The sequence below is a fragment of the Falco punctatus genome (genome assembly GCF_963210335.1).
Source record: "Falco punctatus genome assembly, chromosome: 11".
Lineage (NCBI taxonomy): Eukaryota > Metazoa > Chordata > Aves > Falconiformes > Falconidae > Falco > Falco punctatus.
This window is the reverse complement of record NC_137591.1, coordinates 7495114-7520900: the sequence shown is the minus strand read 5'-3', so window position 1 is coordinate 7520900 and position 25787 is coordinate 7495114. Positions and strand designations below refer to the sequence as shown.

General features: G+C 36.6%; 1 protein-coding gene across 1 annotated transcript in view; it reads left to right on the top strand.

Moving 5' to 3' along the window:
* The window catches only part of ZFYVE9 (zinc finger FYVE-type containing 9), a 64433-nt gene that overhangs the window by 11832 nt on the left and 26814 nt on the right, over positions 1–25787 (top strand). The window contains exons 2-8 of the mRNA XM_080406243.1: positions 5059–5163; positions 11219–11323; positions 12101–14181; positions 19254–19353; positions 23030–23206; positions 23538–23707; positions 24475–24598. Coding sequence (XP_080262369.1) covers positions 11254–11323; positions 12101–14181; positions 19254–19353; positions 23030–23206; positions 23538–23707; positions 24475–24598 — 2722 coding nt within the window. The 5' untranslated portion in view covers positions 5059–5163; positions 11219–11253. The remainder of the gene's footprint in view (positions 1–5058; positions 5164–11218; positions 11324–12100; positions 14182–19253; positions 19354–23029; positions 23207–23537; positions 23708–24474; positions 24599–25787) is intronic.

Below are 25787 nucleotides of genomic sequence, written 5' to 3'. Positions count from 1 at the left end.
TTTATTCTATATGTTTTATTTCAGTTTGTATTTGAACAAAGTTATATAACAGTTTCAGTTTGGTATGTTAAAGGTATTTTTTTTAAAAAACACATTGTTACATTGGTGACATTACATGGAATCCATGCACAGATGCAGAAACATGATTTCATATTAAATTTATATTTAATACACTGTGCATTTTTTTAATGTGGTTTACAATATTTTGAACTTGGAAATTGTATCAAGCAAGTATTACAAAACATTAGATTTATAAAACACTAAATTTTGAAGTGAGCTCTATGAGCGTTTGAGTAAGCTCAGGAAAGGATTTTCTCTTTTTTTCCAACTGCGTTCCTCTGGAAAAACTTGCATGGAAGGCAGCACTGCAGTGTAAACCTATCTATTTGTTCTTCCATAGAGCTGGGGATGGATACTTTTCAAGGCAGTCGAAAATAGTTATGTAAGAAGGACACATAGTTCCCGTCTCCAGGTGCTGAGGGTCCTGCCTCTGCAGTGTGCCGAGGGAAGTACTGGCTTTTTGGCAAGGCTGGGTTTTGAGTCAAGAAATAAATCAATTTCTTTCTCCTTGAAATAGTAAAAAGGGTAGGCAATGGAATTTATTTTCTACTGTAAACTGTTACAAAGCAGGTATCCTTTTCAGTTTGGCTGCTCGCTCTTATTTACTGGAGGACAAAGGTTGATAACACTGCTATAATTTTTCTTGTCTCCCTGTTACTTTTGACTGTGATACTTTCTATGATGCTTCTTTGAAGTTGCTGCTCTTTTCACTGCTTTACTACTGCTCTGGCATGTGTGAATGTCTCCTTATGGAAACTTGGCTGGAGACAAAAGTGAAAATAATAGCTTTAAAATGGCATGGGGAAAAGTCAAGGGGAAAGATGCAAATATGAGCAGAATAATTCAGGAGACTGTCTTCTGCTTTAGATACTGTCCATCTCTGTTCAGTTGATTGGAAAAAAAGACAAACCAATGCAACACTGAAATAGTTCATCTTTTGTCAGCATTCATGGGTAGTGAGCTGGTACAAAGTGTTGTATTACACAGAAATAGCCTGCCATGCCCCAGTCTACTCTTTGGTTAATTTACATTGATGAGTAGTAGGAACATCAGCAAATTATGGGAAATAAAACTGAAGGATACTTGGTCATCTTGACCTTTTGGTGTAGGAAAAGGATTAGCAGCGGCTGTACCTTGTTTATATTTGTTACATTTAATCTCTTGCTGCTGTTTATAGTATTTTGTATACTAAATGGATTTATGGTGAGTTTTAATGGGATTTTCTAATCCTGAACTGTTTCCTAGACAAGGTATTTTTGAAAAATACATTATTATTTGAGTCTCTAATAGATTAGAATTTTAAAATACTTTTTTTTTTTTTCTGGTTGCATTGCATGGCTGCTAGTTTAATTCATTAATAGAGCAATTCATGTTAACAGGTTTAATTTGGGGCCTAATCCAAAGTCCTTGCTGTTGCAGGCATTTTCAAGTGTGTGACACAGACATTGCTACTGCTGTGTCACAAAATTTTATAATGCCTGCCCTTCTTTTTATTTAGCACACACTAGGTAGAAAGAGCCGCATACTTTGTCTTTGGACAGAATGAATAGCTGTTTGAGAGTCAATGGAGTGCTCAGGAATGGAGAGTGAAGCCTGCTTTCGTTCAGTCAGTATGGACATACTCTGTCCATGTAGATTGCAGGTGCTGCTGTTAGAGTGTGTCCTGAGACAGGTCTGGAGGACTGCCTTTGTGGAAGGATTGTGCCAGTGCAGGATTTAGTCTTTTTACTTACATTAATTCTTAAAAAATAATACAAATGCCTGTTAGTGTGAAACTTGACTGAAAGTTGCCGCTTAATTTGATTCGCCAAGGAGGAGCCATTACGAAGTGACAGAATTCTTGGGCGCCTGGTAAATTACCATTATTCCAAGCATTTAATTACTTGAGTGAAGAAACCCCACTTTTCTCCCTTGTGAATATTTAGCTGATCAGATAAGATAATTCATATTGTATAACTGATGTGTGTCCTGAAACTTTCTACCTGTTTCCCTTCTTGTTTAAGTATACTGCTTCCTGTTACTGTAACGCCCTGCTATAGTATTTTTTGTTGTAGTTTTTATTCTTGCCAAGTTGGGACCTGAATACTTCCCCTGTCTGTAGTCTCTCTGAATCTCCCATCTGATAGTTCCAGAGTGTAGACAAGCTAGGAAGTTAAGATACCAGCAGTGAAATCTGGGTTTGCATTGAAGATAATGCCTAGTTCAACTAATCTAGCAATAATAAAGTGCCTTAAAATGGCTGCAAATGTATTCCTGCCTACTCAAAGACATCTCGCTGGTAGCACATTATAGAGTATCTGTAGTGTAGTTAAGAGCTGGATCCTTGCCAGTAGATGGAAGCATTTTTTAACATCTCTTTATGCTTTGAGCTTTTTCCACATTTTTTTAACATAGTATCAAAATTGCTTCTTTTTCAGTCTCTTTCCTTTTATTATAGGCTATTCCAGTTTGTGCTAGTTCAGATTACTTCCATTTGATGTTGTAAACATTTTTACATTCTTTTTAGTGGAAGATATTTCTAATTTTATATTTTTAGAGCTCTTTTCTTCTGTTCTTCATCCTCTCTTTATTCTGGGCACGTCTCTGCGTGTCAAATTTCTCTTCAATTTCTGTTTTACGTTTGCAATAATTGGCAGTCGCCCTCTTGGAGCTCCTGAGGGAAACCATACACGTAGGGTATAACCAAAGCAGCACCTGAGTGATACCACTGTAGGGCAGGAGGCGGAAGAGTTCAGCCAACCATCAGCAGAAGAGATAAGAAACTGTGAAATGCTCAAAGCAGGCAAGCTGGAACATCAGAGTCGCTGGGCTGCCTTCATTTGTAGTGATCTTAGGTCTCAGTAGGCACATAATTTTTAGGTGGAAGTGTATGTGTTTTTTCAAGTGTGACAGAACCTTTTTTTAGCAGTGTGTATGATTTGTGGAAAACCTAATAATCACCACGTTATAGCTCATTGTGAATATTTTTGGGTCTCCTTTGTAGCTTTCTTTTTGTACCTGATTTTTATTTTAATATGGTTCTCTTACATTAGCTTCTTATTGGAAAAAGAATTTGACTCTGTTGTGAACCTGATAATTTTTTCAGGAAACCCAAACCTTATAATTTACTTTCTAAAATTGCTTTTTGTTTAATTATATTACTTCCATATCTTTAAGCATGCTTTGATTTTTACATTGGTCTTTGCGAGAGTAAATGTTGAACTGTAAACAGAAAGCTCTAGGACCTCCAGGTAATATCTCTTCAAAGCCTTCTTTAGAAACTGGTAGCGATTGATTGGATCTGTGTTCTTCTGTGTTGAATGGTAACAGACAAAAAAGTTATTACCTGGGAGGAATGGAACAAGGAAGGTGGATCAGAATAAAAACAATGAATAATAAAGCTGTACTGTTGCCCTGAACACTTACCTAGAAGGTTTGTTGGCTTAGAGCGCTGGTAACAGCACAGCACGTTTCAGCTGTAGGTTGCTAGGTGTGATCCATTTCTGATCAGTAAAGACTGAACTTTGTGGTTAATGTATGACTGACTGGTTTATGTGAAATGTGTTTGATGTTCATGATGCAGTTGTCAGGCCTTATCATAAATCACAAACAGAATTGTCATTGATTTATCTGTCTTTTCAAAGGGGTCATGAAAACTGAATCATTTTCCTCCACTTGCAGGCCAGGAGGGGACATGGTGGTGGTGTAGATAACCTTGCCCCACTGCCACGTGTACTTCACATCCTTTGAAAAAGCTTATCATTCTGATGCCTTCAGTGGAATTAAGTTTCCCTCACCTCCATTTCTGCATGCAAATGAAGCCTCTCTGAAAAACTTTGTAATATAGTAATTTCTATTTCCCAAATATCCAAACCTTATCTTAGCTTATAGAGGTAGAAGTATCTTACTTGAATACAGGAACAGTTCTGTTGGCATACAAAGCTGTGGGGTTTTATTCTGACTTTGGAAATAGTACTACTAAGAGTGCTACTGTCCAGTTCATTAGTTTCCTGGAATTATTACTGTAGCTTATTTCTGAAAAGAATAATAAACAACCCTGGGAAAATTTTAGTATAACACTGCATATTGCTTTCATGCATGGAGAACTGTTTGGTGTTTTGATTTTTTGTTTTATGTTTTTTTGTTGTTGTTGTTGTGGGGGTTTTTTTGGCTCATAATTTTGCTGGAGTTTTAAGATATTTTTTTTTTCTAACATATGCTGCTGCTTCATCAGAGCACCAATAAATATTTCAGCTATCTAACAGGTCAAATACTGGCACCAGCAAACCTTAAAACATGAATTTAACTTTTCTCACTCCCTGTTCTTGTTGCACTGTTTGTCATAAACTAGTCTCTTTCTTTTGCTCATGACTCTGGTGGATTTCTAAGCTATGTTGACTGTTAAGATGCAGCCTGTGAAAATGAGCGCCTGACCTGTAGAAATGCTGTTGTTGGGAGAACAAGACAGTTCCTTCTGAAGAGAGAGAGAAGATGCCTTTAGGAATGAAGGGAGCCTAAGACTATAGGGGGAATAATTTGAAGACAAAACCAGTTGTATAGTGGTAACAAGATCAGTGGGAAGCTGATGAATACAGTTTACAGAATTCAGAGGGCCATGAATTTTTGTTGAGTATCAAAGCTACTAGCTCTTTAATTGTAGTGTAATATAATTAACTTCAGAGGCTCGTTTTATAGATTAAGCATACAGTCAAGGTCATCAGGAATACAAGGACATTTGGATTTGCTGCATCACTTTGTGGGTTTACAGTTAGATGAAGAAGAATAGTAGGTAGGTAGCAGTGTGGGGTTTATTAGCAGCTTTTTTCATGAGAATATTGGAGTGCGATAGTGGCATAGTGCATAGACCCCTGAATTTAAAGCTCTAAGTGTTACCCAAATAATTTGAAGGCTTGCAGCATTTGCCAAATGTGCCTGTGCTAGCTGCAGTTGTACGTTGAAAAAACATGGTTTGTGGCAGAATTACCAATCATAAAATACATGTTTATTTTTTCTTTCTAGGATCAAGTAGAACACACTGATTCAGCAGAACTGGCTGGTTGTGCTGCAGTCATCATGAGTAGGCACAGGGTCATTCGTTTCTTAACATATGTATAAAAGGAAAAGGTAAGAGACAAGTTCTGTTTTAGAATATAATGATTCAGGGGTATATACTTGTAATGCATGTATTTTATGGATGCTTATGGATATATATTTATATTCATATACCTCTATATAGAAGTGTATAGAGATATATATAGAAGATGATGGAGGATTTTTAGCATTTTGTTGTTTTGGTTTTTATTGAGAGTAATTGCCTTGTTTTAGAGCAAAGATGTGTCTTATTTTGTTTGGGGGAGTGTAGAAGCAGGCAAAGTCTTTCTTCCTCAGTCTGTGCTGTAGGCAGAGCTCAGCAGTTAAAAACACAGCTATGGCTGAACTCTGAACAAGCTGTTCATTACAGCAAAGTTGCTTGACTCCTTCCGCCCAGGGGCAAATAATACAAAGATCATCAAAGGGAGCTGGAACAGTGTATGTGGACTTGACCATTGTTTCTCAGAGTTGAAGCAAGTCCTCAAAAGCGCTAGATCTGATAAATTAATTTGTCCAGTTGATATGTAATTAAATTTTGTCATGCTATGGGAAAATGACATATTCTGGACATCTGATTATTATCAGGATGAATGAGCAATGTTTGGTTTCAGTTTGATTGTGCCCCTTGTGACTTTCATCTTAGGAGGCTTTCATATATATTTTTGGTGAGGACTATAATAAACTACTTGAGTATTTTGTTTAGTAAGAGTTTACTGAAATGCATATGTTCAGGTTCGTATTGAAAGTGTAGTCTACATGGGACAGCATGATATAAAGTCCTGAAATCTTATATTCTGGTTCTTTACATACTCTCTGATTTTTTAGGCATTTCCTATGAGGCTAGTTGTATGCTGGTATTATTTCCTTTGGTACATTTTTTATTATAGCATTTTAATGTGATTGTGTGCTGGTCATCTACCGTTTGAGTCATGGATATTTGAAAGACTTAAGACTGTCGGTTCCAGTGGTGAAAAAATCTTGAGGTTAATTTAGGATGTGCAGTGCAGAAGATCATGGGTTACATAATTCCTTATCGTAGAGACCAAAACAAGTAAGAGGCTTGCTGCTTTGCAGGTATAATGCAAGGCCTATCTCTTTGTACAGTTCATTTCCCAAGAGGAAGCTGGCACGTGGGATATCTGAGCTGTCTTGAGAGGCAGTATCCAAGGTTCAGACTATCATCTAATTTTAAGGAAGGATTTTCTGTCCTCTACTTCTGTCTCCTTCCATCCTCACTAATCAGTTAAAGTTTGTCTTATGTCTAAATACTACGATGACTAGGATAGTAATTCTGGATACGTATGACACAGACATTCTGGTACATGCACCTTTATGTTTAGATGTTAGGGGAGAAAAGAGCATGTAAGCTTGGTAAAAAGTAAGTTCTTATGTTTTAGAGATGAAGATATTGGTAAGTCCATGTTGTTGTAGAAGAAATTGATAAGTAAACCACAGAGTTTCTGAATTACATGTGATTTGAGATCCAACAGGAGCTTGAAGATAATCCGATTGACAGGCAGCATATTTTTATTGGCTTTTTGCCATGAAACACAGAAGATGACTCTGCAATAGGTAACAAGTGATCTTGGGTTCTGGACTTCCTGTACCAGTGGATGGTAGCCATTGTATTCTTTTTGGGTTTGGATACAGAATTAAAACAAATAATAATTTTGCTATTTAATTATTTTGTCCCCCCTAAAATTAGTCTTTTCTGCCAAATCTTTGCATGGAGGACTGCATTTTTGAAAAAAAAATCTTATGCTTTTCACTCACTGGTGATTCACATCTCCTTTTCCTTGCACTGCCACAATATCCTCTTTAGATTGTTCATCCTAATATATATACTGCTTTAGAAATTGTCTTCTTTTTGGCAGCATACAACTGGAATTGCCATTGAAATTTCTTCCTGATTTGCTCTTATTTTTATTCTCATTTTTCCAGAGAAGTTGTGTGTTTGCTCGTCAGCTTCTCTGCATGCCATGGCTTAGAATAGTTGAGCAATACTGAAGAGTTTCATGACTATCAAGGATCCTTTAAAAATGTAATTTCAACCTTTATACTAGAAGGAAGTTTGGGACTAGAATAATTCTAAAGCTTTTATAGTGGTACCTGTGAGTTACAATCAAAGTTCCCAAAGACCTGTAAAGGAATATGTTTCTTTTTATTTATGTTGGATATTTCATAGGAATATTCAGAACAAAATTAAATTTTAAACCATGGGGAAAACATACCTTATTATTATAGCATGCTGTAAGTTAGAGCATTTTGTGTTTCTGTTTTGATCTTGAGTTGCTGTCTGTGCAGAGTTGAGGTATTAGTTCTTCAAATGGCAAAAATACAAGTTGCTGACAATGTATTGGTCAAGAAGCATTGTGGGTATCTGTTAGGAACATGAGTTCTCATCCTTCTTTTCTGTCAGGAAGAAAGCAATAAGGACTTCTGTGGGTTTGGCAGAGTGTTTTGCCCTTGGACAGAAACTTATGGAGAAGTTTGGGAGGGTTGTTGTGTTCTTTTATATTATAAAAATAATGAAAATAATGATTATTTTAGATACTGGGCCTGAAGATTTGCAGCTGACCTTTTCTGAGAAATACCTACTTGCATAGACAATGAGATCTCATTTAGAGTGGCTGTCAGCTTAGCAATTGTGAGTTTAAAAATAAAAAATTCTCCATATATCCTGGTACATCAGTAAGTGAAATAACAATAATGATATAAAAGGTATTTTCTCTCTTCAGTTTGGACTATGAGCATCCATCAGTCTGGATTTTGGCCCATTGTACATTTGTGTGCCAGTACTTGAGCTTCAGAATTCATATGGTTACGTGTATTTGTATACACATAGTTCTCACTACTTAGAATTTTTAAAAATATAGAAAAAAAATCCCTGTCATATTAGGCCAAATTTAAACTTACAAATATTGGATATTCAATATTAGATAATACTGATGTTAATAAAGTAATATTTGCACAGAGACGATATGAAGTATTAACGACATAGGGATTGTAAGGGAGTGGGAACAAAATTCTAAGTCTTATTTATATGACTTTGTTATTATTAAATTTGTGGTCTCCTAAGTCTGAATATTTGTCTTTTTTTACTGTTATAAAAGCACACTTAATACAAAATTTAAAAGCCAAACCCTGACTAAAGTCAATAAAAATGGTTGTATTTATTATGAACTTCTAACACTGCTTTCTTTGGTTAGGCATTTCTTGTTCCTGATTTGTATGACAATGAAAAGCTAGCTAATACAGGGCTACATTTAGGAAATGTTACAGGCAAATGTGACTTCTACTTACTCCAATGTCCATAACTTTGAGTTAGTTCTGAAGTAATTTTATCAGACTTTCAGTCGGGTTTTGAAGTTTTATGAATGGTCAGGTCTGAATTTTTCTAAACATTTTTAAGTTACACAGAATTAAAATGCAGTCATCCAAAGAGTTACTTAAAAACGTGTTTTCAGCAACTGTATAATCAGCGTAGTATTTCTTCCCCGTCAACTTGCTTGTCAGTAATAATTATCTTCTCTAAAATAAGCAAAACAAACAAAAATATCAATGCTTGTAGCCTGTTTCTTTGGGGCCACCTGTATTGCGGAACTTGTGTCCATGTCCTAGTGAATGCCTTGACTGGGTGCCCTTTTTCACTGTGGAGGTGCACGGAAATCTGAGTGCGGTGGCTTCAGACAGTGTCACAGTTTAACTCCTGAACACAAAAATTTTGTATGCTACTTTTCAGTCTTGCAGTGCTTCACTGACAAATATTCTTTGCATCATTGACCTTAGTAGTAGGACTTTGCCTAGGAATAATTATTCACATCTTCATCAATTGTTTGCTAGACTGGAACGTTACTATTATCATGTAAATTAAATACATTATAAATGGATGTGAAATAATATTATGGTATTTTGTACAAAACAGTTTTCCTTTAGTGAGTTAATTTTGGTTGACATTTAGAACTCTGAACAGAAAAAAAATTCAAGGGACATATTCATTGGGACAGATTCTAATTCACTTTTCAATATTTGATACTTACTGAGCTGGTAAAGATGTTTCCTATTAGGGAGTTGAAATGAGGTGAAGAGAACCTCCACACTCTCACAATTTGGATGTAATTTGAATTTATTTAGTATTTGTATGCCTAAGGAGAAGCATCTGGTTTTTAAAACCATTTTGGTTTAACTGAAACGTGTGAACTAAATTTAGCTGTTTTGGTTAAAATGGTATGAAAGATTTTTAATACAGTGACTTGGTGGACAGATTGGATAAGTGAGGAAGACTTTACAGTAGGTACTAAGGGATCAAAGCATATGGTCTGTCACAGTTAGAGGTCAGAACCTCACTTTTGGTAGAGAATGTAATGTACTGAGCTTTTTAGACTTCTGAAATGCAACCTTTGATCAACGTGGCCAGCTTTTCCATTGCTCGTGTTATGAACGGTGCATCTGTGTACAGTAAATGATATGGCCAGTCATCTGTTTTCCTTGCAGAAGGAGTTAACCTAAAATCCCAGAACAGAGGACAAATCTGGGAGTCTGTAGGGTGACAAGTCTAGTTTAATCTCTGGATTTCTTTGCAAAATGGTCTTTTTTTTGGGTGACGCTTATTGCAATTTTGAAGTTGCTGTTACACTAATTTTCTTTTGTATCTATTTGGCTTTTGTACGTATCTTTAAAACATGATTTAATCTGATTATATTTAATTGCAATGTATTTATTTGTAACATGATCATCTTTTAAAAACACCACATGTCAAATTTGAGGTCAACCTTAAAAACTTGGACATTTTATGGTATTTTAATGCACCATCTTTTTGTACCAATAACCTAATTCTAGCTGTTGCTCACAATAAATAAAAACCTGTATTTAATGTTGTAGTAATTGAAATAAAACTTGTTGATGTTTTCCTCAAATCTAGATACTATGTTGGTAATGTTAAAGTATATTTTTAAATTGGAAACTTCCTCTGATGTGTTTCTTGTGTCTGTTGTATCTCTAGTGTAAAAGAGCAGGTTTTTAATTGAGCTGGAGTCTGGCTGTCAGGTCTAACACTGTTTCTTACTGCAAAACAAGGTTCTCACTCTCTCCTCCTCCATTTCCTTATTTCACAACATTGAAAGCCAACTCTGAAGAGAACAAGGCTGTTCTGGATGATGTTCAGAGAACAGATCAAATCAAGGTCTCTCTTTATGGTATATAGGTTATGGCACACATTTCTCAGTGAAAATGTCTTCACTGGGAGTGAATGTTTTTAAAAAATTAATCAGGGTGTCTTGTTGATATAAGCCTTTGGTTGCAAGAAGACCATATTCCTACTGTTAGGGCAAAAATGTTATTTATTACGTGAAGTTGTAGCAAGTTATTTAATGACTTAGGGTTGTTTGTTGGGTTTGTTTTTTTTTAATTTCTCCCTTGTCATCTTCCTTGCTAGCCTGAAAGAACTATCTTTTGATGAGACTGTTTACTTCTGTGCGTTTTGCTAGAGTTTCAGTCCTTCCTTGCAGTGAAACAAATAATAAAGCAGGCATTTTAAGGGCTAGCATAATTCAAGTAACGCCCATTAAGTCCTTTAACAACTTTTACAACTATGAATCTTTGAAGCACCTCTCGGAACCGAGGAGGGATACAGAATACTGCTAACCTAGTATACATTAAAAAAATCAGAACCACAGAGAGGTTAAACTACTTGTTCAAAGCCACATGCACTAACTGGTTGTAGCATGGAACTGAAATCTGGATCTTCAGAATGTTAGTTGGCTTTCTGGTTCTCTAGACTTTTATTTTCTGACTGGTGTTGGAACTGTTCTGCTCTTACCGTTGTGGTGATCCTGATGGTTAGACAGATTAATGTGGGACACTGGAGGTAATAAAATCCAAAACAAGTTTGGGGAGGTTGTTAATCTGAATTAAGCAAGTTTAAGCACACAAATAATTTTTATTCCTGGAAAATACTTTTTATTTACGCATGTAATGTATGTAAAATTTGATTTAAAAAGGACTTTTTTTCCCCATAAATAAGGGCAATATGTAGTGGAATACTGCTGACTGAAGGTTAAATATCTGATTGTAATTTGTTCTCTGGCAGGTTCAGACAGGAATCTGGTGGTCTTTCCCTGACAAATGGAGAACTATTTCCAAGCAGAGGCATATAACCTCGATAAGGTTTTAGATGAATTTGAGCAAAACGAAGGTGAGTCGTTTTGAACGAGATCGTGGATGCACATTAGATGTATTTTACAGAGAACAACACTGAAGAGGGAGAGATCTGTGATACCCTTTTTCGTTTTGAGTTGCAAATTAATCTCAGAAGCTGCAAAAAACATCTGTTAATTTTGCATGGTGTGCCTTCAGTATTTGTTAGTAGTATTATCTTTTGTTTCCATTTCTCTTGTTTACTCTTTTCAAAAATTTCTCACTCTTTTAATAGCAAATCTTCTATACACTTTTTATAGAAAGGTTTTGTGAAGCTTAATCGCAGTGGCAGTATTGAAATTTATTTTAAACAAATCAGGCAAAACTTATTTTAAGCTTCTTTTGCAGTTTCAGGAGACTCAAGCATAGAAATGTTTTATTAGGCCACATAAATCATATAATGAAAGTTATATTTGAAGTATCAAGTTTTTTGTTTAATTGCTACTTCTGTGCTGTCAAGGAATTTCAACATTTATGGGAGTGGGATTTTTTTAGGCTTTTCTAGCTGTCTAAAGTATATTAATAGTTTAAAGTTGCATGTGCAAATTCAACCTGATACTAATTGGTGTAGCTCTAAATTTCTCGAGTTACAGAAACATTATGTAGTTACACTACTAATAGTTCATCAGGAATGTTAGTTATGGCAGATGTGTTTTACTGTTGTGCCCATATTTGAACATTTCTGCATTTATATTTGGGGCATTCTAATGCAACAGTTCATAGAACCTGTAGCTTTAATAGGACAATAAGTTCTCTTACTTAAACACTTTTTCAGATGCCGCTGTTTCACCTACACTATTGGGTGCAAAGTGGAATCAGATTCTAGATCCACCTTCTCGTCGTCTGTCGTTTAACCCAACCGTGGCCAATGCGAATGAAGCTACAACTCCTAATGAATGTCAACAGAGATTAAAGTCTTTCTCCTTGTCTCATTCAGTGACTACACCGACAGGAGGAGGGGATCACTGTGCTAATGGAAAGGATTTTAGCATAAGCCCAGAGACCCCAGTCATGTGGATTGATGATCAGGCAGCAGCAGACGATCAGTTGATTAAAAGAAATACTAATCGGGATGATCAGTGTAACACTGTGGAAACAGGAGAAAAGAAATGTGGAAATACACCTTGCTTGCCGGAGGAGAAAAATGTATTAGTGGTGGCAGTCATGCATAACTGTGACAGAAGAACACTACAAAGTAGCGATTTGCTGGATTGTAAGAACTACAACAGTCAGTCCCTAATGGACACTATTAGCTTTACACTGGATAATGAAAACCCACAGAGTGATCAGTTTAGTGTTACTGTAAATGGATCCACAGAAAAAGATACAGATACAGAAAAGCAAGTAAATAGGCTGTGCAGTGAAGAAGACTCTCTAAGTCATTTGATTAATGCTTCACCAGAAAGCCTGACCGTTGCGTGCCCCTCCTCTCGATTAAAGGATGATTTTAATATGAGTAAAGATTCACTGTTTTCAGAGGCTACAACTGTGGGGATTAATGAAGTGACTCTCTTACAGAGACCCGTTGATGGTACTGTTAAAATGCAAGAAAATTGTGTATCAGTTGAAAATTTTGCTAGTAAAGCCATTCCTCAGAGAACGGATCTAGATGCTAAAAACTCTTCTTCTGGTTCAAGTAATGGAAGCTTAATTGCAGAACAGGAAACAACCCAACAGTTACAGTCTAGGCTATCTGGGCTCACTGAAACTTGTCAACCTAATGTGGCTGGAAGTGGCAATTACAAGGAACGTGTTGCAGAACATTTTGCCCCTGAGGATGTTAGTGCCACTGAAAGCAAAGTCATTGAATGTGATAAAAATCTTGGCACAACAGAATTGCTCAGCATGGCAGAGTGTTACCCTGAATCTCAGGAGATGACTAATTGGGAACTGACGAAGTTGAATAAGATGAATAATAAGCAAACTCTGGGAGAGAATGAAAGACTTTTGCAGACGAAACAGCCTGATGAGACATGTAGTAATAGTAAAGAAGGTGGAGATGGGATGATGGAGGCAGGTATAAACTTAAAAGGGACTGGTATAGATGAGCTTGAAGGATCCAGTCTCTCTGATGTGATGGCTACATCAGCGGCAAGCTCGCTGTCTAATGGTTGTGATTCCTATGGAATGCAGAACCCAGTTGTTACTCATGTTCCAAAGACTTTACCCTCCAAGGAAGACTCAGTAACAGAGGAAAAGGAGATAGAGGAGAGCAAGTCAGAATGTTATGCTAATGTTTATGAACAGAGAGGAAATGAGACCACAGAAGGGAGTGGTCTTATTTTAAACAGCACTGGTGACCACATAAAGAAAAATTATTTACATAATCTTTGTAGTCAGGTTTCATCCATGCAAGGGCAAACTTCACCAAAACCAGTGACTAATTTGCAATCTATCAGTGTTCCTTTTGGTGGTGCAAGACCTAAACAACCTACAAATCTTAAACTGCAGATCCCGAAGCCATTATCGGACCACTTACAAAATGATCTTGTTCCCCCAAATTGTGGAGGTAATAGTAAAAACAAAAATGTCTTTGTTAAGACACAATTAGGGGACACAGCAGATGCGTTTCCTGGTGAAACATCTTCAAATGCCTCTGTTACTGATACTAATGGTGAACATTTGGAAGAGTATGAATCTGGAGTCTCTAGTAGTTCGTGCCTTGCAGTAGCCCCAGATAGTCCAGACAATGATCTCAGAGCTGGTCAGTTTGGAGCTCCAGCCAGAAAACCTTTTACGACTTTGGGTGAGGTGGCTCCAGTTTGGGTTCCAGATTCTCAAGCACCAAACTGTATGAAATGTGAGGCCAGATTTACATTCACCAAAAGAAGGCATCATTGCAGAGCTTGTGGGAAGGTAAGTTTGTGTTTTGTGAGTAAGCTCAAAGCAGCCTCTTTCTCCTGATACTGCGCAAAATCAAATTGGAGGACTTTCTAAGACACTGGCTGTAATTACCTGTGACATCTCTTCCTAAAAAAACATGTTTGATTTGTGAAGGAAACAAAGGAGTTTCTAAGCTCTAATCTATTTAGGGTTCTAAAAGAAAATAATTAACGGTAACAATTTTTAGCCTGTATGAGCAGTGTATTTGTTGATTGCAACCATCAACATAATTGGATTCATGTCGAACTGATATAAAACGGCTAAGTGCAGGAAACTAGTTTGCAGAAATTAGTGCATCAATAATGCCATTAAAGATACTGAAACATATTGATGTGAATTGGAAGTGTGCTGTTGAATTGCTGGCATTCCTGCTGGTTTAGATGGCTGAGCAGCTCTGTTCTCTTAAGTCTTCTTTACTAACTTCTCATGTTGCTTACATTATTTTGAAGAACATACGTTTGCTCCTGGAAAAAAATATAGTAAATTATCTGTAACCTGATCTTTGTACATGTGGTGAGAACTTTTATAGTGAAGACAACTAAAACATAGTATCTGTATCATTTTATGTTGTGTAAGAGGTATTTTATTGTTGGCTTTTTTTTTTAACTTCTATGTATCTGTCATTTAGGTCAACACAAATTGTTATGTGGCAAGTTTACAGTAAATGATTACCTTGTTACTGAATGATTATCATCTTACTGAAATATGAGTCAGTGGCACATGGGAAGACTTAGGAAAAAATATGATAATTCACAAGTGGTAAACACTTGTCAAGTAGATATTAATGAATATTTTTAAGATTAAAAGAAATGCTAAACTCTATTAAAACCTGGAGTAAAATTAACTTCATTTAGGGCCTATCCAAAGGTGTGTGAAATTGATTGAAAGACCTCCTGACTGCTATGGCTGATACCTTTTGCTACCAGAAGAGTGCAGGGAAGCAGAATGACCAGAACAAGGGACCTAAAAGAAGCAAACATATCTGGAAAGCTCAAATCCTTATGCCACCTGTTTCTGGAAGCAGCCTAGCAGAAAACCCAGGCAAGGTCCTCTGTAATGGACATGTGTGTCCCATTTGTCCCTTTAGTAAACCAAAATGCATAGCACTCAACCTCTTCACTACACCACCAAATAAGTAGATTTTATTCAAATTTGATTTTGAGACATGCTGAAAAATCTTTCCAGACCCTTTTAAAAGCCAAGCAGGTGTTCGTTGTGCAGTGGTTCAGGACTTTCAGTTGCTTGCTTCCGCCCATCCTCTTGTTGGCTGGTTGCAGTGGAGGTCCTGATGTGAAGTTTGTAACCACAGGTGATCAATAAGCACCATATGAGGTGCATCCCTACTTTTTGTGTACCTTTTGGTTAATATCCAAAGGGTTCAAAGATTTTTCTCATTGCAGCTAAGGAGAATCTGTAAGAGACGTAAGTTAAAGCAGTGTCCATAATTTTAGCTTTGCTATATTAACTTACACTGTCAGTTATTTAGGTAATTCTTTGGGGATTTATGTTTAAGAAATATGACTACAATTTTCATTTACAGTAATGTTTTATACTTACTTTTGTGTCTTGAAGAGGTTCATTGCTGGGGTTTAATTACTTCCCTGCAATGACTGAAACCCTAAAATGCACAAATGAGAAGCAGAAAATGAAAATATCTGTAAACAAAATAGATAAGACATGCGCAGATAGAGCAAGGCCACAAAATGTAGGGTGTGTGTCTCCTTTTAGAGTACTGAGGACAAACATTGAGAGAACAACCAGCATTGTTTTAGATGATATGTGGGGAATGGATAAAATAAAAGATACCTCTGCTCTGGAGACAAACTTGTTTCTCAGATGTGAAAAATACATCATGTATTAGTATTTGATATTCTCACAGTATTAGAATAGTCCTCAGAATGGCTTGTTTCTAGAAGCTTTTGTTAGCTAATATTGCCTGAGCCAAATTTGTACATGTGCAGTCAAAAACTGTGGCAGAAAATTCTGGTCTTTCATGCCTTTGTATGTTATTTTTCTCTAAAAAAAAAAAAAAAAAAAAAAAAGTACTCATTAATAAATGCTAAGTCAAGTAATACTTAGCACTTACTGCAAATTGCTTTGTAACACTTAATTCCTGTAACGATTTCAGGTGGAAAGAAACCAAAAGCTTTGAAAGGCAAGCTCTGATGAATCTGTCTGTAGTGGCTTGAAACACAGCTAGTCTCAGCTGTCTGCTCTTGCTTTCTAGTTAAGATAACCATCCCCAAAGCAAGTCATGTTGACCATGTGCCTGTGGTGTAGGTAACTACAAATCACAGTGACACTTCCATTGTTTCTATTGAATGTATGAATCTCACCTAAAGAATCGGGGGAGACAGTATCTTCAGTTTTTACAATTAATTTTTTCTAGGGGAAGTAATGTGACTAAATATTTTAGTACACAAACTTTAGCACAACAGTTTCTTTTTAAGGATTATTAGCATCATGACAAGTCATTGTACGAGGGGTGATTGTATCAGTTTCATTTGGAAATGAAAATTGCATTTAAAAATAGTTGAGTGGCACCTGGGAAGCCTGTCTCAGTTTTTAATTTCAGGATAATAATTGCAAAATTAATGGAAGATATGAACCCCTGGAGAGTGGTAGAAAGTAATACACTTTAGAGTAAATTTTGAATTAAGAACCTGGAGAATGTGTGTGTATGCATTCATAAACTTTACCTTGTGCATTTATGTATTTTTTTATTGTCAGATGAAACAGTTGTCCTTGATAGGGAAACCAGAAAATTCCTTGTCATCTTTTTACTGACAGCCAAAACTGTATTTTTCCACTAAAGTATAAAAGAATCACCAAACCCCCTAGCAACTAATGCTTTAACAGCTCCCAGTGAACCTGAAAACCCTAGTAACATAAAAACTTGCTCTGACACTGCTATGTTATTTTTTTTTTTTTATAGCATGATATACTGAGATAATGACTTGGTGATTGTTAATAACAGGACTGAATTGTCAGTTGTGCTGGATTGTGTTCTTCCTCTGCATTACTACTGTTAGAAGGCTGATGCAGCCTAAGAGAAGAGGTGTAGATGTTTTGTCATTGCTTCTATTTTTTCTTTTAATATTTAGATTGTTTCACTTGGGAGCTTTGCTGAATGCACAATGTGTTGTTTGAGAAAGGGTCCTAAATTAGATATTAATTTATGTTGGTCCTTCATTTATGGTTGAAGACATTGATTTTTCCATGTTCAATACTGAACTTTTGACTGGAAGTTTCTCCCAGAGAATTGAAATTATGTCAAATGTCTCTAAAATATGCTGTGATGCTCTTATTTATATTCCCTAGAATGCTTGTAAATTGGGTTAAGGTGTAAATGCAGAAATCAGATTTTAAAAGTGCATAGTACCTTTGCCTTTTTTTATTTTTTAAAAAAAGAAAGTTTTCAGATATGCAAAAGGGTTGTTTTTATTTTTGCATGAAAAGGCCAGTGTATACACACTTATATTTTGCTTCTGAAATGTTTAAGTTGACATAATTAGGAAACAGTAAAACTGGTTGAAATGAGACAGGATGAACTGCTCTTTCTTTACATTTGATATTCAGCTCTCATGGTGAACTCAGGGCTTATTTCATATGTGCTTATTTTAAACGCTTGCCATTAAAAGAATGCAAAGGTAACGGGCTGCAAAGTGGTTGTAATTTGGTGCAATCTTTAACTTGATTGAAATTTGGTTAGGCTTACATATATTTATATATGAGGATCTTACGTGGTTTCTTGTCTGTATTACAGAAATACTGCAGTTGAAGTGATGATGGAATAATTGTTTGGGTTAAGAAAGCATTACATATCATTATTAATGCATAGTGAATTGTGGATATGCTGTCCACCTATAACTAAAATTTGAAATTCTCTCTTGATATCTGAACTCATTTATTAGGTAGCTGCTGCTGTTTCTAGATTTCCTGACTGTGACATTACCTTTCTGCCTGACATGGGTGATCATCAGTATCTTCATGTCACCTGAACAATAACCCTCAGGAAATACTATCTTTTAAAAAATAAAGAAAATAGTAGTATTTAGAACAAATAAGAAATCATTAGGGCATTGTTTTTCAGAATTTTGAGATTGCAATTGCTAGTGTAAGATCACACCTACATGCAAGTGTTTGTTTTAGTGCACAAGCCATGCTCATGTTTTGTGATTTTGCTTCTCTGGAGGAAGCCTCAAGACTGTCTCCTGCCCAGGACCGAGGAATTGTTAGAGCTGGTGCAGGTGAGAAGCACTAGCAATGCAACTGCATCTCTGCAGCAGGTTGTCCTCCCAGGGGTTTTGCACCGAGTTCCCCCTCAGCAGCCAGCATCCATAAAATGCAGTTCCTGATTTCTCTCTAGTGTTGTGATGCTGGAGTTTGTAATCATGTAAATATGAGCTTTTATATATTTATATAAATGGAGCAAGATTTTCTTGTAGTACCAACATTATTCAGCTTTTTAAAATGTCTTGTTTGACATGTTGAATGCTTAAAACATTTTGATACATCACTGTTCACTTGAGTCTCAGCTGAGGAATAGCTTGTTATATATGATGAGATTAAATAACTGTAGTTGCTAATATAGAAGAATTGCCCTGGTGCAAGTAAAGATGACCTGTTTGAATTAATATGTGCCATAGCAATCTCTTACATGAAGAAAACTTGTGCATTTAAACACAGTTCATTCTAGAAAGTGCTCATGCTTTTTCTAAGACTGAATTTCCCAAATGGTTAATTCTAAAGAGGCAGGAATTTATTAACCCATTGTCATTTATGCCAAATATATTTTAAAACCACCACAGTATGGTATCAGGACAGCATACATTTGTGTCTTGTACATAATACTGCTTCTTCAGGATTAGTAGGAAAGGCACCCTGGGCAAGTATTAGTCACTATGGCTTTAATGGGAAAATACTGATAATTTACCTCCTTATTTTGTATGTTTAGAGCTTTACAGATATTCTCTTGTCTGAATTCATCAGCTGATCACATATTTTTTTGAATAACTTTTAAGTTGTTTCCCCTTTGGTTTCAGGTTTTTTGCGCAGCATGCTGTAGCCTGAAGTGCAAGTTGCTGTACATGGATCGAAAGGAAGCTAGAGTGTGTGTAATCTGCCATTCAGTACTAATGAATGGTAAGTGGAAAGAGAATCTGAGATGCAGTGCTTTACTGGCTTTCTGTTGACCTGCAGTGATGCTATTGAAAAAAAAAAATCAAAATACTTTATTTGTATGGGTAAGTATTCTAAAAGAGCAAAGGCCCTTGGGAGATCAGTGTGGAATCCCTGTGGAGAGTGGGGATTCCTAAACTAAATACGAGTAACAAAAGGCAAAACTGGTAAGCTTGCAGTGAGTTTGAAAGCTTTCATTTGTGAGTGCCATACCAGGATTGCAGAAATGGTGATTTTTGGTGGGTGTTTTGTTTTTAATTCAGGAGCCTCCTCTCTGTCCTTTGATGCCTGAGTAGATAACCTGTTACACTTTTGTATGGAGTGCCAAAGAGAAGAGTCATGAATGCAGTTGTGCCTCTTCTGGATTATGCACTACAGGAAATCAAGAAAGTAATATTTATCCACAAATTAATCCAGCTCTTCTAACTCAACTCCTTGATGCTGGAATAGGAGGTCTAGTCGAAAAACCTGTCCACAAATCTGGACAGCTGAGTTTGGATTGTTGCTTTGGGCATGTTGCTGGAGTCTGCCAAACCCAGGATTGCGCTGTGACTAGAAGTCTGTTGTGAACATGGGATATGAGAGAGGTCACACGTAGTTATGAGGTTAACAAGTAGAACAAATGAGAAGTTATATTACCTCTGCTTGGAGTAAGGAAAGACTGTGTTTTAACCGAAGGGCCATGGAATCTGTTTTGTATTTTGCCCCTTAGAGTATTAACACTTTAGATATGTGTTATAAATATGGGCAAACAGACTATTCTTCCCTCTGCACCTTGAGGCCTCTGAAATTTCAAGAACTTCCTGTGCTGGCGGTTACCTTTGGGTGATTATGCTGTCCAGTTGACTTATGTCCATGACACTGAGGCAGCTGTTGCTGAAAGACTCAATGTTCAGTTTTTATGTCTTGAATTAAGAAGGTAGAAAAATTGGATTATGTTGAGAGGGGTTCCATGCGAGTGCTTAAATCATGAGAAAACCTGTCTCATCATGAGAAATTCCTGGCACTCTGGTTTATTAATGGAAAGATGAATAAGTGACTTGATCTCAGGGTGTAAATATGTATCTTGATAACTGAAACTTTATCACAGAAGTTACTTCAATTGTAGAGGAAGGTTTGACCAGTACACTCTAACATGTAGTAGGTAGAATGAGAAGTCAGACTAAGTGTAAACTTTTAACTGTTAGGATAACTAACTGCCCTGATAATTACTGAACAGTTATCACGGAATCTCCATTGCTGCAAATGTTTAGTTACACTTCGGAGACCTTGATAAAAGATTGCTGCTGTAGTTTTAATCAAGAATTAGTTAGGAAAATTCTGTTTTATGTCAGTGTTCAGATAAGGTAATTTTAATGGTATCTTTACATGTTACTGTATAGTAGATTATTTGGACTGCTGTTTTCAGAAAGATCTGTTAATTTGTTCAGCATCCAACTAAACTTAGAAGCTCATAGCTTTATTTTTTCTCCAGGTAAGTTCAGTACTATGCAGGTTCAGTTGAAAGTAACTGAGTGCTTAGTCTTGAGGTGAGCATCCAAAATTAGTAGACAGTTTCTGTTATTAAACAGGAATAATTTTTCTGTTTCAAAAATATTAAAGATTAATCAGTGTGCAGTGATAGGTTTTAATTATTAATGATTCTTTACTGTAGGCCAAATGTGTAAGGTGACAGGAAATTGTAGGTTGTAATGTTTAGAAATGAAAACAGAGTCCTGATGATGACGTTGAAGGGGTGCTAAAATCTTACATTTTGAGATGGAGAAATGCACACATTTCAAGGTGTACAAGAACAAGGAGTTACACATACACCTGGCAAAAGACAGCTGGCTCCTTTCGGTGGTGAGTAGGATTTGTTATCATCTGGGGGAAGGGAAGAATCTGAAAATATTTCAGTGGAATCCAGAAGCGTTCTTGTAAAAAGGCAGAATAATATTGATCATATTATAATGATTTCCTTTTAAAAGCCTTTCTGTCCTGTTGCCAGGACAGATACAGATTAATGGCAGTGGACAGTGACACCGCTGCTTGGTTTATTACAGGGAGAATGCTGTCTGCATACTTAGGTGTACTTGCCCTGGGCTACCTCTCTGTTTCTATCCCTGCTGCAGTGCTTTGTGATGATGCTTTTGGTTACTGGTTAGTTAACCTGTAGCCCGATCGTATCTGATCCCTCCTGATCCTTGCAGTTTCTTTGTCGGTACAGATTTGGGGTTTTTTCCACTCAGTGCAGCAGGTTAAGCATTAATCTTTGTACCATCTTGGAACCAGGGGTAGGAATTGCACTTACTTCATTTGCTTGCTTGCTCTCTGGTTTGTTTCATTGGGGTGTGGGGGGAGGGTTGTATGTTTTCTGGCACTTTTCCATGGTCAGGCTATGTGTTTAATAAGTTTCCAACGCTATTTTTACTGTATTTTCAATTGGTAGGTATGCTGAGTTGGCACTTCGCTTGATTTAGAGAAGGCTTTAAAAATGTTCTTTTACCATGCTAAGACTTTTCTAATAAAGGGATCCTAGAGATGTAACTTTTCTTTGCGTGTTTTTCACACTTCCATCTTTCAGGACCTATACTCTAAAGGAATACAGAGTTGCTGTTAAAAATACTTCAATTTAATTAATCTTCTCAAATGGAAATGTCAATACTTTTTTCATTGGCAGGCATTTTACTCTATTGGTTTTACAGGTTGATGCGAGGAAGCAGAGGGGTTTATGTTCGGCTGTGTTCTGTTTGAGTTCTTTTGGTCTTGTTATTTTTTTGCTTTGGTTTTCTGACAATTCATAGCCAAAGAAACCCAAAGATATGCATGATTTATTTAGGCTTTATAGCTGCTCTGAGAGCTTAGGTGACATGATATTTATGCTTGACTAGAGGAGTGCATTCATTTGTAACATACTAATATTGTTGAAGGTGCAAGCATACATATGAATTTTCTGGTACCTTTCATAGCTACAAGCCTTCCTTAGAGATGAAAAAGTAGTAGTACTTTAGGGATGCAGTCTGTTTCACTAGCCGGAGGAGAGATTTCCCTGTGATGGATGTTGTTGACAAAGACATTATATGTGTGGTTGTTTGAGCAATTGAATTAAGGCTCAAGTCATGCCTTCAGAGTTAATAGTATTAGGGTTTTTTTTAATAGTTAAGGATATAAGTTGTTGATCTGTACTGGTCTGCCCTGGATATAAGCAAAGGCAAGGTGCTTTTTCTCATATACAAAAGATGAATCTGTTCAAGTGTCCTGTGGATTGTAAAACTTGTAATAGGAACGTTCGTCTGTTCATACAGTGTCATAAATGTACATGGATATAAGAATTGAGTTTTACCAGTTAAATATTAGAAGATGAAACAAAATGAAGCATGAGGAACTAAGCATCATTCTGGTCCAAGTGTACTGTTGTAATTTTCAGAAAATATTTCTGTACAAACTGATATTTTTATTGCACAGAACCAGTGCTGTTTAGTTTCCTGCTATGGACTTTCTTGCTTAATTGCAGTCTCCTGGGCTTTTAAATAAAGGAAGAGAGATGGTCTTCGGAAGGTGGCAGGGTCCATACCTACTGTAGCTGAGAACTTAACACAGTATTCTGGACTGTTCGATACCTTCCTCTGTGTTCATGTTTCTTGTTCTTTGTTTGCTTTAGCTCAAGCCTGGGAGAACATGATGAGTGCCTCAAGCCAGAGTCCTAACCCTAACAATCCCGCTGAATACTGTTCTACTATCCCTCCTTTGCAGCAGGCTCAGGCCTCGGGCGCCCTGAGCTCTCCGCCTCCCACTGTCATGGTACCTGTGGGGGTTCTAAAGCATCCTGGAGCAGAAGGTAAGAGTACTTCTTTTTTCTTTAAGTTTACCTGTAGTAGGAATTTGGAAGTAATATCTGCACTTCATCTATTCCAAATACTCTAGCTAATGCCAATTGTGATATTTCTCCCCTCAGTAGGGACATCAGCATTTTAAGAACAAGTAAACTATTCTCAGCAGATATGTTTAGACATGATGCTGCCTTAGGAAATGCACTAGATGATGTCTTAAGTCTCTTCCCGTCCATGTTTTGCTCTATTTTTTTTTTCATTTTGCTTTTGTGTACTCAAATTTTCCAGTCGATGTTGCTGTGAGATCTTAAATCCTATTTTGTAAAATGTTCTCTCTAGTGGCTCAACCTAGAGAACAAAGGCGTGTTTGGTTTGCTGATGGGATATTACCCAATGGAGAAGTTGCCGATGCAACAAAACTGACAGTGGCTGGAACAACTTCTACAGGAACCTTAGCAGTGTCACATGATCCATCAAAGCCCGTGACCAACAACACTTCATCAGCAGAAGTAAGCAAGTGTTATCACTGCTCAAAATACCATCTTTGCTTTGGTCATGAGTTGTATATTAGCTTCAATGGAGGTATCAGTAAGACTGATCCATGAAATCAGTTGAGGCTCGTCTTAGTATGTTGTGTGGCAAGTGTCCTCATTTATTTTAATGTTTGCAGAATGCTGAAACAACCATGTATTTTGAACTGAAATCAACTATTATGAGGCAGAGCACTAAGCAATGTTTGAAGTCTGTGTGCTAGGGGGCTTCCAAGTGTTTGGCTTTAGAGCCTGTGTATGAAGGATATTTGTGTAATGCATGTTTTAAAAAAGCTGAGTGGTGGTCAGTAAAGAGTTTGAAAGAGTGTCATAGCATGAAGCATAAAAATACTTTGCTTGACACTTCTCATAAAATGAGGTATGCAGGAAGGCGCAGACAGAATCTAACAATGTTAAATCCACCGTTCTCCATGCGAGTGGAATTGAGACTTTGCAAAAAGTTCAGATGGGCATAGGTAGATTTAGATTTTGTAAAGAAATGGGTATGTGTGGTGCTAAAGAAGGGAGGTGCAGTCTCTGTCTAAGCAGACTTTTTAGTAGTAGTTCATCTACAGGAGTTGTCACATGATCATCTGTTGTTAAAGAGCCAAATTACTTGGTACTTCTAGTTCTCCAGCAGACGCAGGCTCCTTCACCTACATGTAGTAATATAGTCAGTGAGTTCTTGTATTTTTATCATTATTACTTTTGTAATGTTGTCCTTTCTTGTTGTTTTCTTCTTGTAGACTGATAATGCTTCTGTATTCTCGGGAAATATAACTCAGGTTGGCAGTCCTGTTGGCAGTGCAATGAATCTAATTCCTGAAGATGGTCTTCCTCCAATTCTCATCTCCACCGGAGTAAAAGGAGGTGAGGGTATAATTTGGCAGCTAGCTTCTTTGCTTACCAGTTACAATTAACCTAATAGTTACTGTGTATACTTTAAAAATAAGATGCTGGCAATATGCTGAGTGTTTGAAGAAATTCACAGTAAGTACTCGTGGCTAACTGTTGTGACACTCATTTGCACCATTGATCCTTATTAGCATCCAGGAAGGACCCCATCTTGCAATGAAATTACTATAAGAAGTGAAACACGAAGCAAAAAGAAAATTAACTTCAGTCCAGAAATATGTGCTAATTTCTTCACTAATCGGACTGTGGGGAATGTTTGACACAGAGATACATTTTAATTAGCCTTATGAATATTCATGCTTCCCTTCTCTGAAATTCTCTTGGAACATCCGCTCTGTCTGAGGCATCCCCAAGCACTGCATTCAACAGCACTATTGCACATCGTGGCCCACCATGAAGCTTTTAGTAATTGTGATGTCCCCTTCCAGAGTATCCAAATGGAGAAGGATTCAGAAAATTAAAAACTAATTTGTAAAAGATTAAAAAAATGTATATATTTGTTTATCTGACAATTGCTTTCCACAGTCTGATTCGTTACAACCTTTAATATGTTCCTGGGATTAATGTATGTTTTCATCTTTGATTTTTTTTTTTTAATTCCTATTAAAGGTTTTGCTGGTACAGTGCATTTCTGATGTTAAGCTGGAAGTAACGTTTTATTGCAGGATAGCGTCAAAACCAAAATGTGAGCAGCGTTTAATTTCAAAACAAGTCTGTTCCATCCTGTGTTAGCTGTTCATACGGGTGCCTGATTATTCAGTCTCCTTCACAAAAAAGGAGTGAAACAACAGTATACTTTTTCAGCTTCGATATAGATAACCTCACATAAATTGTTTTGTGTGCTAAGTTGATGTTGTTTCATATGTATGCTGTCACACACTGAATTTTCTTTGCAGCATTTTACTTCTGATATTCTAATTCTATTTAAAAAGATTCCAAAAACATTTTACACGTTAGAAAGCAAAATTACCTTTCTTTCTAGACTGATTTTAACTGGAAAGGTAATAGATTTCTTTCAAAATCTGTTTTCATCAGTGTAACTGTTTTTTGTTAAAGTTTAAATGCAGTGTAGGTTATAATCACATGGATGAAAAATTTTGATTTGCTAGTCATCTGAATCTAATCATAGAGGGACACTACAGAT